Raw genomic sequence first — 13,006 nt, 5'->3', positions numbered from 1 at the left:
CAACAGCTCCAGTCGGCAGCGCCCAGGCGGGGCCCGGAACCGCAGATCTTCCAGGCTGTTCCATTTGCAATTTCACCCCACGTGTCCGCGGGGCCTCAGAAGTGTGTGTGGGATCCATCACAGGCAAGAGGGGCCAGGGGAAGGACACCGAAGGGAGGAGATGCGGAAGGGAGAACCGAGCAGAAGGGGTGCAGGAGGGAGGGAGGACCGAGCAGGAACCAGGACGACTGAAAAGCGAAGCCCCCGGACCTGATGCGCGCACTCGGCGCGCGGCGGGGCGGGACGCGCGGAGCCCCCCGCGGGCACGCGCGGCAGGTGCACGCGCCGGGGGTCCCGCCCCGCCCCGCCGCCCCCTCCCCGCCGCCAGGCGCGCGCGGCATTGTGGGAGTTGTGGTCCTCGGGGCGGCGGAGCGCAGCGCGGGCGGCACCGGCTCGGCGGGGCTCGCGGCTCCGGCCGGGCGGCGGCTGCGGGCGCGGCAGGGGGCGACCGCGTCCCTAGGGCAGTGGCGTCGCCCGGGTCCCCGCAGCCGCCCGCGCAGGTAAGCGGCGTCTCCGGGGCTGCGGGGCTGCGGAGGACGATGCTAGGGGCGCCCGCGCCCGCATCCCGGGCCGGCCCAGGGCCCGCGGTCGCCTAGCACCGGCTGCGTGCTGGGTGCCACTCGGGCTGTACCGCGCAGCGCAGCATCACCCCCACGTTCTCTCCTCCCCCTCCTCCTCTCTTTCCAGCTTCCTCCTTCGCCTTTTCCCCTGGTCCCCCATCCTCCTCAGCATCACCCACTTTGACCCACCTCCCTGTCCCGTGAATTGTCACGCGCCCTAGACCTCCTTCCCACTTTTCCAGGTAACCCTCACCTCACCATCTCCTCCCTGACTACCTGCGTTAACGCATCTTTCTGACCTCTCTCCTGTTGTACTCTCTCCGGGGCCTGTGTGACACTGGCGGGAGACGGTGAGGAGGGAAGGTTCCTAGAGGGGAGGGTTTGTCTCCGGACAGCTCTCTGCTCTCCTGGTAGAGAGGATAGCAAGCAGGAGGATATAATCTCCTGTGGTGTGCTGTACCTAGCGGGGCTTTCAGGGGTCTCCTGGCTTCACCTCAGGGTGACCCGGGCTCTTTATCATCAGAAAGCCTCCTGAGCTGGTCATCTGATCCGGGTTAACTGGGTCAAGTGGAGACTGTCTCCCCAGGCATTCCTCACATCAGAAGTTATCTTTGATTGGACTTGAATTTGGCCTTTATTCCCAAGAGCCGGCTGATCTTTGAGATCTGAGGTGCGGGGCTGCATGATGCCCCGGCCCTGATGGGAACCGATCTGTGAAGAGAGCCAGGAGTGTGTGTGTCTACCTATTGTCCTGCTGCCACACACTCTACCAATACCAGAGTTTGTTTGTTCTTTGTCACAAGTCAGCTCTGGGCTTGTGTCCCTCCCTGGGCATAGAGGCCACCAGCCTCCTGGGGCTCTAAGTGAGTGGCAGGTCCCAGTTCCCTCTCTTAGTGCTGGGTTTGGTCACGTGGAGAGGTTAGGGTCTCTCCTTGAGGACTGTTTACTGCTCTGCCTTAGGGAGGGCTCTTGTCTGCTTGGTCGGGACAAGGACGCGAGGCTGTTCTGAGGAGGGGAAGGGCTGGCGGTGGAGAGCTCTCCTACCCGCCCACCGGGTGTTTTTGTCTCTGCTTTTGACATGAGCAGGTTGGTGGGAACTCGAGTCAGTTATTATCACCTACTCCGTCTTGGGGCATCCAAGGAAACCTGGCTGAAGAAGGCAGTTTTAGAGTTACAGTTTTCTCAGAGTATGAACACCAGGTGAGAGAGTCTCACACAGAATCTTGGGAACCCGGGCTGTCTTGAAGAGCAAGTGCAAAAAAAAAAAAAAAAAAAAAAAAAAAAAAAAAAGACACCTTTCTGGGGCTTTCCCCCTTTCCCTAAAGAGGAAACAGCCTGGCCGATGGTATCACCCATGGAGGAGGGCAGGTGTCAAGCTTAACACCGACTCTGCATCTTGAGAAGAGGCTGACTTCTCTCTCCCTGTTCCTGTACTTTTCCTAGAAGCATAAGAGTTCCCATGAATATTCAGTGTGTGTGTTTTTGACTTCCTAAACATTATAGTCAAGTGATTCTTTATTCAGCCGACACCGGGATGGTGCCGGTAGGTGAGGAATGAGCACCAACAGTTTTCTTTGACTCCAGGAGTGGACACCTCCCCAAGTCAGGTTGCTTCAGCCTTTGCCTTCTGCTTGGGGTGGGAGCCTTGGGACACTCTCCACCTTTGATTTGCCTGTTGATCACACACTGAGAATTTATCGTGACATTATCTTCAGCCAGCCCATGGATGAAAACACTGGAGCTTAGAGAGTGGAAGTGCCCTGCAGAGGCAGGTGTGTACAACTGGTCTAGCCCATGTCTAGTTTGGGTGTTTAACTTCTCCTGCTATACTGCAGATTTCCAAGACCTGACTGGTCCAGGCAGTAGAGTGACAAGTATTGTTATTGTCTCCTTCCTCCCCAATGAGAAGAGGGAGGAACACTGAAGTGCTCCCAGTGGTGCTCCCCCAGGTGATGGTGCTTTCAGGAGAACATAGACCCGACTGTTTGTACCATCTTGGAGAATGGAGTGTTGCAGAGAAACTGGGGGATGCTCGGGGAGGGAGGGCACAATCAGGCTTGTATCATGTTTACAGTGATTCCGGATCCACGTTTCCTAAGCAGGACGGCCGGCATAGCAACGTCAGCAGCTCTCAGAGGTGGGAAACGGAGTCAGGGGGCTTAGAAGGCTTCCCTTTCCATAACCCTGCAGGCGAGGCCACTAGGTCACCTCCCAGCTGAGCTGCAGAGAGAGAGAGAGAGACCTACCCCTGCCACAGGGGTCACCCCAGGGCACCCACTTGCATTTCTGACGTGATATTAGCCTGACTTACAGGGTGCTTGGGAAGAGGAGGGGGAATGTGATAAGCCCTCTCCTGTTTGAGGCTGGACCTCCATCTTCCCGGGACTCTTAGGCTTTTTTGAGTCTTAACATTCACGTTGCTGCTCTCTGGTCTCCATCCCAGGTTTGGACATCATGAAAACCTTTTCACGGTGACTGACTGCATTTGCTAATGGGACATAAGGCATCGCCCTCCACCCCACTGCGGTGACTTTTCCTAGTGAGCCCAGTTGGCAGGCCTCACTGTTCATCAATGGAGCCCTTGGCAGGAACCGAAGGACAGTGGCAGCCATGCCTCCCCCTGCCGCGGCCACTCCTTCTGCCTCCTGCTAACCTGCATGCTGTGGGTGCCCTGGAGACGCCCAGAGGACTGACCATCTGAGCCAGCTTCCTTAGAGCACCGAGTCCCTCAAGATGTGGCTGGAGTGGCTGGTGGCCTGGAGCTGGTCTCTGGATGGCCTGAGGGACTGCATTGCCACCGGTATCCAGTCCGTGCGGGACTGCGACGGCACAGCCGTGGTCAGTGTGGCCTGCCTGCTCGTCCTGTTTGTGTGGTACTGCTACCACGTGGGCCGCGAGCAGCCCCGCCCCCACGTGTCCGTCAACTCCCTCCTACAGGGCGTGGATGTCAACGGGCTGCAGAATGGATCCATGTACTGCCAGTCACCGGAGTGTGCGCGCTGCACGCATCACGAAGGCCTCAACCAGAAGCTCTACCACAACCTGCAGGAATACGCCAAGCGGTACTCGTGGTCCGGCATGGGCCGCATCCACAAGGGCATCCGGGAGCAGGGCCGCTACCTCAGCAGCCAGCCCTCCATCCAGAAGCCCGAGGTCTTCTTCCTACCTGACCTCCCCACTACGCCCTACTTCTCCCGGGACGCCCAGAAGCACGACGTGGAACTGTTGGAGCGGAACTTCCAGGCCATCCTCTGCGAGTTCGAGACTCTCTACAAAGCCTTCTCTAACTGCAGCCTCCCCCAGGGGTGGAAAGTGAACAGCACCCCTAGCGGGGAGTGGTTCACCTTTGACTTTGTCAGCCAGGGCGTTTGTGTCCCCAGGAACTGCAGGAAGTGCCCACGGACTTACCGCTTGCTCGGCAGCCTCCGGACCTGTATTGGGAACAATGTTTTCGGGAACGCCTGCATCTCAGTGCTGAGTCCTGGGACTGTGATCACGGAGCATTATGGACCCACAAACATCCGCATCCGGTGCCACCTAGGTACGTGGAGGGGCGCAGTCCCAGCATGCACGGTCATGGAAGCCTCCATATAAAAAGGTGCCTTTGCCTCTTGGGTGCTTTGACCGAGTACCGAAGGCATTCAGCTAGATGCGGTGGCTCACGCCTGCAGTCCAGACACTCAAGAGGCTGAGGCAGAAGGGGCAAGACTTTGAAGGGCTAGCCTACATTATTTGTGTGCACTTGTATGCATGCATGTGCTGGGGCCAGAGGTCAACCCGGAGTACTGTTTCACAGAAGTCTACTGTTGTTTTGACAGGATCTCTGGGACCTGGCGCTCACTGGTTAGGTTAAACTGGTTAGTCTCAAGCCCAAGGGGTCTCTCTCTGTCGTTGACTCCCCAGCCCTGTGTCCACAATATGTGCCACAGTGGATAGCCGGTTCACATGCCAAAGCTCCAACTCAGGTCCTGGTGGTTGTACCAAAAGCACTTTACAAAACTGAGCCATATCCCCAGCCCTAGAAAAAACCTTTTTCTCGGGGGTAGTCTTTAAACAAGTGTTAGAGCAGCCGGTGAAACTTGTTTCTTTGTATCCTCTCAAACTTTGGTTCATTTTCCTGTGGTGCTGGAGATGGATCCTGAGTACCCGGCCTCACACCAACCTAACCCTAGCATCTGGCAGGAAAAGCTCTATCTGAAAGAACTTTGGTGGGGAAAGTGGCAACAGTGTTCTTAGTCTTTCCTGTCCATTACACAAGCTTCTGGCCACGTGTGGCTGCCAAGGGCTTGGGCTGTGGTCAGCACAACAACTGACCTAAAGTTTGTGTATCCAGGTTTGTCTGGTGGCTGCTGTGCTCTGTGGTGGCTGACACGGAACCCATGAGGGTTCTAGTAATGACAGAGGTCCCTGATGGTGCCAGGGAGGCTAAGAGATGTTTTAACTTTCAGCGTCACAGGGATAAATAGTGCCCAGGATTCTGGTCACTCTATTCAAATCTCAGGAGTCTTGTGCACTGTGTTCGTGGTATGCAAATTGAGTCTGAAGCTGAGCTGCCTCTGTACCTAGCCTATCCATGAGCTAGCTATGCTACACTGAGCAGGCTGCCCCGCCCCCTCATGCTCCCCCCCCCCCCCCCCACTTCCTATCGAGGAGCTTCCATTTCCTCAGTAGAAAGTGAAGCCAAAGATCTGGTGGCAGAAGTTCTCCCTTGGGGATCTGATGAGATGAAGTGTGTCTCAGAGTGGTCACCAGAGCTATGAGCGTGGAAGCAGACTTCACAAGTACATGGCACCTTCTTTCTGGTGAAGGGAGCTGGTGACAGAGGCCACGCACTGCCTCACTGGAGAACATGCCCGAGCAAAGCATGCTGAGCTAGGCGGCAGCTGTAAGAGGCGGTGCTGGCTAGCTGCAGGAGATGGGGGAAGTGGAGGATGAGTGTCCTGTGCAGGCTGTGGTGGGGTTCCCTGGTGTGCTTTACAGGGAGCCTGTGCCAGTTGCTAAGTCCCCCACGCCCTCTCCGCCCAGCAGCTCTGCTCCCTCTGCTCTCTGGGTGAGGATTCTAGGTAAGGTAAGGTTTGGACTGAAGACGTGGGTGCTGAGAAGCAACCGTGTCAGAGGGTGGCTGCAGAGGGGATTTGACAGGCAGGCAAGACAGGGTGGAAGCTCGTAGCTGGAGTCTAGATCCATGAGCAGCTGGGGGCAGGGGTGGGCTGGGCAGGGTCCGAGTCTCCATTGCCTCTCTGCAAAATGGACTCCCAGCACCCGTACTGTGGAGAAGTTTGGGGACACAACTCACTAAGTGGCCATTTGGCATAGTGCCTGGCAGTCTCATCCTGAGTGTGGCAGTGGGTCTCATGACTACACAATCCTGTGTAAGGCACAACCTCTGCCCCAGGAAACAGTGGAGCAGAGGGTCTGGAGGCCAGAAGGTCTGGACCCAGTCCCTCACCCATCCTCCAGGGGCAGGCCCTGAAAGCCTTCAAGGCTGTTGCAGAGCACAAGTAAGTGTGCATGTGGAGCTCTTGGCAGGCAGAGGCCATCCCTACTTCCAGGTAGGCTCTGATCCACATGAGGGCTTTGGTTAATAAAGCTCTGGTTGTAAACAGAGCTGGAGGGATGGGGGAGGACAGACCAGGAGGGAGCAAATGGCACACTCAGGCCAGGCTGCAGCTCTGGGGCTGTTGGCAATGGGAGTAAAGATTTCCTTTTGAAAGGTGTTGCTTCGTGGGAGCTTTTGATTTACATGGCACTGGGATGAACCTGAGTCTCCTGCATGCTGGGCAAGCGCCGAGGCACTGAACTGCAGCCTCAGCTACCTCACTGTTCAAAGGCTTTGAGGTGTGGAGGAGGGGAATGCCTTGGCATTGATGTGGTAGAGATCCAGGTTGTTGAGTAGGCAGGCTGGGAGCAGGACATCTGGGCTTGGACTACGGTGCTAATATCTGATGTGCACATACCAAGTATGACGTGTGTGCATGCATGTGCAGGATGTACACACCCTGTAGTCTTGATCATTCCCTCAGGCCAGATAGTAACTTGAAGGAACCAGGCACCTCTAGAAGGTAATTTGATGATGTCAGTCCACAATGGAGGGAGAAGCACCCAGAACCTTTCTTTGCTCAGAGTTGAAGAAGGAAGCATCAGGCTTCGGAGCTTTTGCACTCGGGGTCTCAGCAGAGCCCCTCAATGGGTCTTTGATGCCCCTTGGATGCAGCAGGAAATTGTCCTTTGGTAAGGCCCTGCTGTAGGGCCTTTTGCATGGATAAAGCCAGTTTGAACTCAGCATCTCTGGATTCCCGTGGGTCCCAGGATGAGGCATCAGGAGTTCCTGGGGTCATGAGAATCTCAAGCTATTCATGTAAGCAAATAGGTCTAGGACCCAGACCAAGTGGAACCAGCAAAGGAGGGATTTTGCTAAGGACCTCGGTGGAGGCCAGCCTGGCCTCACCAATCCTCTGTCCCTAGAAAGACTAACCTATCTGTTGGGCTATGAGGACAGTTCCATGTGGAGGTGGCTCTTGTTGGACAGAAAGGGGCTGGGGAGGTGGCTCAATGGGTGAGGCACTTACCCTACATGCCTGATGAGCTGAGTTTGATTCCCCGGGCTCACAGAGGAAGGACAGAACCACCTCGTGCAAGTAGTCCTTGAATGCTCGCTCACATGTGGTATCTGTACACCCCATACAACACTAACACAAAGTTTTAAGTTCAAAAAGAACAGAAACAGCTAGGTGGTGGTGTCTTTACCAGGGATGTTCAGGTAGGAGAATTTTGAGAGTTCAAGGATAGCCCAAGCAACACAGTGAGACCCCAGCTGAATAAACAAAATAATGCCCAGAGATGTACTTCTCATCGCCCTGAGGCTGGAGATCCAAGGTGGAACCCTGTGAGGCTGAGGCTCACAGTTGCTAGGTAACCCTCTGAGTCAGGGTTACTATTTCTGTGATAAAACACCATGACCAAAAGCAAGTTGTGGAGGAAAGGGTCTACTTGGGTTACACTTCCACATCGCTGTTCATCTTTGGAGGAAGTCAGGGCAGGAACCTGGAGGCAGGAGCTGATGCAGGGGCCATGGAGGGGTGCTGCTTATTGGATTGCTCCTCATGGCGTGCTCAGCCTGCTTTCTTATAGAACCCAGGACCACCAGCCTGGGATGGCTCCACCCACAATGGGCAGGGCTCTCCCCCATCAATCACTAAGGAAATGTTCTACAAATGGATCTTATGAAGGCATTTTCTCAAATGAGGTTCCCTCCTTTCAGATGAGCCTAGCTTGTGAGTCAGGTTGACAGAGGACGAGCCAGCACAGTAGGTGTGGCACCCTCTTCCAGTCATGACCTGCTCTCCAAGGATCCCTAGCACCACCATCTCAGGATAATCTTAGTCTCAGGGTGGTCACAGAAGGTGCACAATGTGGACTCCAGGGGAGTGCGTGGAAGATGGAAGATTTTGTGTGCTCTTCAGAACAGCCCAGCTCTCTCTTCTAGCAACCTTGAAACCTGGGCATCTTCACCCTCAATCCTGTGGGTTTTTTTTTTTGTTTGTTTTGTTTTGTTTTTTGTTTGTTTAGTTTTTTTGTTTGGTTTGGGTTTTTTTTTTTTTTTTTTTTTTTTTTTTGGTTTTTCAAGACTGGCTTTCTCTGTGTAGCCCTGGCTGTCCTGGAACTCACTCTGTAGACCAGGCTAGCCTTGAACTGCCAACCTCTGTCTCCCATGTGCTGGGATTAAAGGTGTGCGCCACCTCTGCCTGGCTCAATCCTGTGTTTTTTCCTAAGGTCTGAAGACTCCCAATGGCTGCGAGCTGGTGGTGGGGGGTGAGCCCCAGTGCTGGGCGGAAGGCCGATGCCTACTCTTTGATGACTCCTTCCTGCATACAGCATTCCATGAAGGTAGGCGCTGCCTCCCCAGAGCGTCCCCACCTGCTTGCTTTGTAGTTATTAGATGACGTTTTAAAGAGAAGTGTTAGAGTACCAGACGAAACTTACCAGGAAGTCCTAAGCCTCCTGTTTTACCTTCCCATGTAGTGTCTCCACGTGGGAACTACAGGTGATAAGTCAACTTCAGCCATCATGACCTAAAGGTCATCGTCACAGTCAGGCTCACTCTCTGTGTCAGATGTTCTGTGGGTTGGGAGAACAGCACCCAGACTGTGTCTACTCTGACAGTCTCACTACCCTGTGTCCAGACAGTCATGGTGCAGGAGAAACTGAGAATTCTAGAAGATTGGCTTCCAGGCAGCTAGGAGGGGAGTCTTAAAGCCCATACCCACAGCGACACGCCTACTCCAGCAAGACCACACCCACTCCAGCGAGGCCACACCCACTCCAGCGAGGCCACACCCACTCCCGCGAGGCCACACCCACTTCAGCGAGGCGACACCCACTCCAACAGGTCCACACCCACTCCAACAGGCCCACACCTCCAAATCATGCCACTCCCTGGGCCAAGCATTTTCAAACCACCACAGTTTCCTTCCCCCTCCTTGCTCCAAGGCCTGGGAGGCCTCACCAACATTCACCATCCTGGAAGGGGTGGTCTTCCTGTGCCTGCTCCCCCTACAGCTCAGGCCACACTGAGTTGTGCCAGGGTTAACCTGACCCCTTTATGCTCTTCCTCCCCAGGTTCTGCCGAGGATGGCCCACGGGTGGTCTTCATGGTGGACCTCTGGCACCCCAACGTGGCAGCTGCTGAACGTCAGGCCCTGGATTTCATCTTTGCTCCGGGACGATGAAGATATTGCCTGGACTGGAGCCAGGCTGAGTGCATGGGTGGACTGTGGGATTGCCCACCCTGACCGTGCCCCGATCTGTGCTGGAAGCGTGAATGGCTTCCTGCCACTGGTGGGGTGTCTTTCCTTTGGTTACTGGGAACTTCCTAGGTTTCTTTCCCCTTTTGGCTATTTGCTGGGACTTCTGGCCTACTAGTGTGTCCCTTTGGCTGTGACCAGAGGCTCTGTGCCTCTCCTGTCTGTGTCACTTTGCTACCTGGTGTCCTCTCTGTGTTCTGGAATAGAGTAACCAAATGGCTGTTTGTCTAAATGTAATCATCTTAATCTTCTGTAGCTGTCTCAAGAGAGAACAAAAACAACAAAACAAAACAACACCACAGATGGGAAGCCACTGAGCCAGACAGCTTGGCCTCTGATGCTGGGGTCCCAAGGACCCTCCACTGTCACAGAGCAAGAGACAGTCTGCAGCCTGTGTACCTGGTTGGCTTTAGTATGGGCTTACCAGACACCAACAGGGTGGTACATAAGTCATGGCCCAGGGAATCCGTCATTATCACTGACAGACCCCAAAATCTATCAGAGCCCTGGTGGTGGCAACCTGGGCCCTTTCTTTAACCACAGCTTCCTACGGAGCCAAAGACCAGTGAGGGCTCTCAGGTCAGCCACAGAACAGAGGTCCACTTAGCTCACTGCCTACAGAAGCCTACTGCCGAGCCAGGCCTGACATAAGCTGCTGCTGCTGCGGTTTCGAGCCCACAAGATTGGCAGGAAGCATGCTGGGCTGAACCTCTGCCACCGACCATGTGACCGGAGTGTCTGTCCATCATGCTTTGCAATCTGTTTCTTAAGAATTGACATCTATTATACCTGTGTATAAACTTTCACACACTAGACTCAGAGGCAGCAAAGGGTTATTATCTCCATGTCTGTCAACATGACGACCGGAGCCCACGGGTGTGATGACACCAGAGGCAGCTCCAGATCCCAGATCCACAGACATGGCGCTGATTCTTCAGTCTCCAGAGAAGACACGCAGTTCTGTTTCGAAAGTGAAGGCCAGCCAGAGGCCCTGAGTCCAGCTGTTGGGAGAACGTAGTCAGCTAGATACTCTCAGGATACACTGGGAGTGGCGGCCCATGGGCATGGTCCAGAGCAGGACAGAGAGGACTGCCTTAGGTATAGGTCTGATGTCAGGTCCAAATGCAAACCCAGTCACCTCTAGAAGGTGATGTCAGTTCACAATGGAGGGAAAAGCACCCAGAACATTCTTTTGCTCAGAGTTAGGGAGGGAAACATCAGGCTTTGGAGCTTTTGCACTCGGGGTCTCAGCAGAGCCCCTCAGAGTACATGATTCCTACCTATCCTGACTGTCTCCCACCACACACCAAGGACATGGGTAGGGAACAGGGAGTAAATAAAGGGCTTTGCTGACAAGCAATGTGGTCAGGTAGCTTGTGAGAGAAGGCAGTGAGAACCTGTGGCTTTTGATTCCCGAGTGGCATCCCAGAGATGACCGGGGCCATGGTCAACAGTGGGTAAGGACATGTGGCTGTCCTAACAGAAAGGAGCAGGATGTACCTCAGAGTGGAGCGCTGACCTAGCGGACCTGAGGCCCTGGTTCCACCCCCACCAGGTACGGTATGGAAGTGTGGGTAGGACCAGGCAGCAGGTCTCTGTGATGTTAAGTCAGCTCAAATGTTAAAATGGACAATATTTGTATTGTAAGAACAACAAATCCTTACATTTTCTTGAAGAAAAAATGTCTTCAGGAAAGGTGGACTCGGGCTCAGCTCCTGGAATTCACTCCCCTGCCACTCACTACCAGAAAGCCATGTCCCCTCCCCTGATCTTGGTTCCCTGCAGATAGGACCTGTCACAGAACAAACAGGTGCTGGACAGGTGTGGGATCCCTCTGCATAGCAAAGCCACAAATTACCAAGAAGGGACAGAGGAAGCGCAGACTCCTGGGCCCTGGGTTGCTTGTGTTTGTTTTCAGTGCTGGGGATGGAACTTAGGGTCTTGCACATGCTAGCCAAACACACTACCACTGAGCCCCACATAAAACCCTAACAGCCCACTCCCAGCCTGTGGCTTTAAGGCCTGGCAAGTCTCCATATGAGGGCTGGACCCCTGACCAGGTCCTGACCAACCAGTCTCCTGAATTCCCATCCTGTTAAGTCACGGTTGGATGCAGCACCCAATTCTTGTGCTAGGACCATTGAGCAAGAGACAGCTAAGAAACCCATGCAGGAACCACAGGAGGCTGGCCGGCCCCACTTGTGGAGTCCGTCTGCATCCTGATGCAGCTCTGCTTGAAGCCAGACCTGCCTGTTGATTGTTAGGCTCCGTAGGCAAAGACGCTGCACTGATTCCTGAGCCACGTTTGAGTGTTGCTTTCTGTCCTGAGCCACCAGGAAGTCCCAACCCACTCAGTCTTTGTCCTTGGCATGGGTCTTCTGCTTGCTTCATAAACTTAACCTGGCTTTTCCATCAGGCAGTATGATGTCAGCATTCCGAGGATGAAGAGGGCCTGTGCAGGCGCGCGCACGCGCGCGCGCGCGCGCACACACACACACACACGCACACACACACACACACACACACACACACACACACACGTCATTGCGTGTAGGCTGGGGGCCGAGGCTTTCCTAAGGATCTCCGCTCTGTTGCAGCCACCACTGCCGGCAGGCTTCCCCGACATTTGCTCCTCAGCTGACTGCTGCTCACCAGATGTAAACACAGTGAATGGGGACAGAATGAGGCCACGTAGAGCCGCTGACAGATGGCCGTGGACACACTCAGGCTGACTGTGGTGCTAGGTGGCAGGAGGTGCACATATGGGACTGGTCACTTCCCACCACCTTCCCAGAAGACTTCTGGCCACCTCCCTCCTACTTCTCTCCAAAACCCCACTTCCCACATGGGAGCTGACCTCAAGTTTGTGGTGACTGCTGAGGGGTTTTCCTTTGGTTTGGGGCACGGCTGGGGATGGAATTCAGGGCTACATGCATGCTGGGCAAACATTACTGCTGAGTTACACCTGCTGATAGGATTCTAGGAGCCAGTCCACCATTCAGCTACCTCCTAGTCCCTGGCTGGTGCATCCTAGGCCAGTGCTCTGCCACTGAGCTATGCCTAGTCTCTTGCTAGGGGATTCTAGGGAGGGGCTCTACCATGGAGCCATACCATCAGAGTGAAAACACACTTGAGAGAGAGGCGGGAAGAGAGGGAGAAAGAGAGAGAATGAGGGGGGGAGAGAGAGGGGAAGAGAGAGAATGAGAGACAGAGTTCAGTAGTAGAACCTAGCATATGTGAGGCCTGAGCTTCCACTCCAGCGGCTGTGCTGGGGGTGCCTGCCCTTTTTGTTTCTCCTCAGCAAAGACTCAAAGCTTCCTGGGATGTGATACACTGTAGTCATCTTGAGGCTGCTTAAGGCGTGGGGAGAGCTACACCACAGGGACTCAAGGGTTCAGATTTGGATGTCCTGCTGGGGCCTGTGCCCTGCTGATCTCCTAAGGAGTGGCCACATGCCCAGGCCCCACCTTGGTACTGAGGCCCCAAACAGCTGATGTCCTCGACGCTCCCAGAATGCCTTTTTCTGGGGTGCCAGGAGGGCCAGCATCTAGGCTTTAGCAAACAGACAAAGACACTGAGCAAGCTGAGAGGGAGTGGGGGTGG

The 13,006-nt window shown here is 54.8% G+C and overlaps 1 protein-coding gene across 4 annotated transcripts; it reads left to right on the top strand.

The window, feature by feature from the left end:
• Positions 1 to 409: 409 nt before the first annotated feature.
• Positions 410 to 9,635, top strand: Asphd2 (aspartate beta-hydroxylase domain containing 2). 4 transcript variants are annotated; one of them, XM_031337413.1, is made up of 4 exons: positions 410 to 539; positions 3,043 to 4,140; positions 8,373 to 8,486; positions 9,219 to 9,635. In XM_031337413.1, the coding sequence occupies exons 2-4, from the start codon at positions 3,333 to 3,335 to the stop codon at positions 9,326 to 9,328; spliced, it is 1,032 nt and encodes a 343-aa protein (XP_031193273.1). In that variant the 5' UTR covers positions 410 to 539; positions 3,043 to 3,332; the 3' UTR covers positions 9,329 to 9,635. The 4 variants fall into 4 exon arrangements, with proteins under 4 accessions (XP_031193273.1, XP_031193275.1, XP_031193274.1 ...); XM_031337415.1 differs by lacking the exon at positions 410 to 539 and adding an exon at positions 556 to 1,799; XM_031337414.1 differs by lacking the exon at positions 410 to 539 and adding an exon at positions 1,974 to 2,371.
• The last annotated feature ends 3,371 nt before the right edge of the window (positions 9,636 to 13,006 follow it).

This window comes from Mastomys coucha, unplaced genomic scaffold (genome assembly GCF_008632895.1).
Source record: "Mastomys coucha isolate ucsf_1 unplaced genomic scaffold, UCSF_Mcou_1 pScaffold22, whole genome shotgun sequence".
Taxonomy (NCBI): domain Eukaryota; kingdom Metazoa; phylum Chordata; class Mammalia; order Rodentia; family Muridae; genus Mastomys; species Mastomys coucha.
Note: the sequence above shows the minus strand (reverse complement) of the source record. Positions and strands in the feature narration are given on the sequence as shown.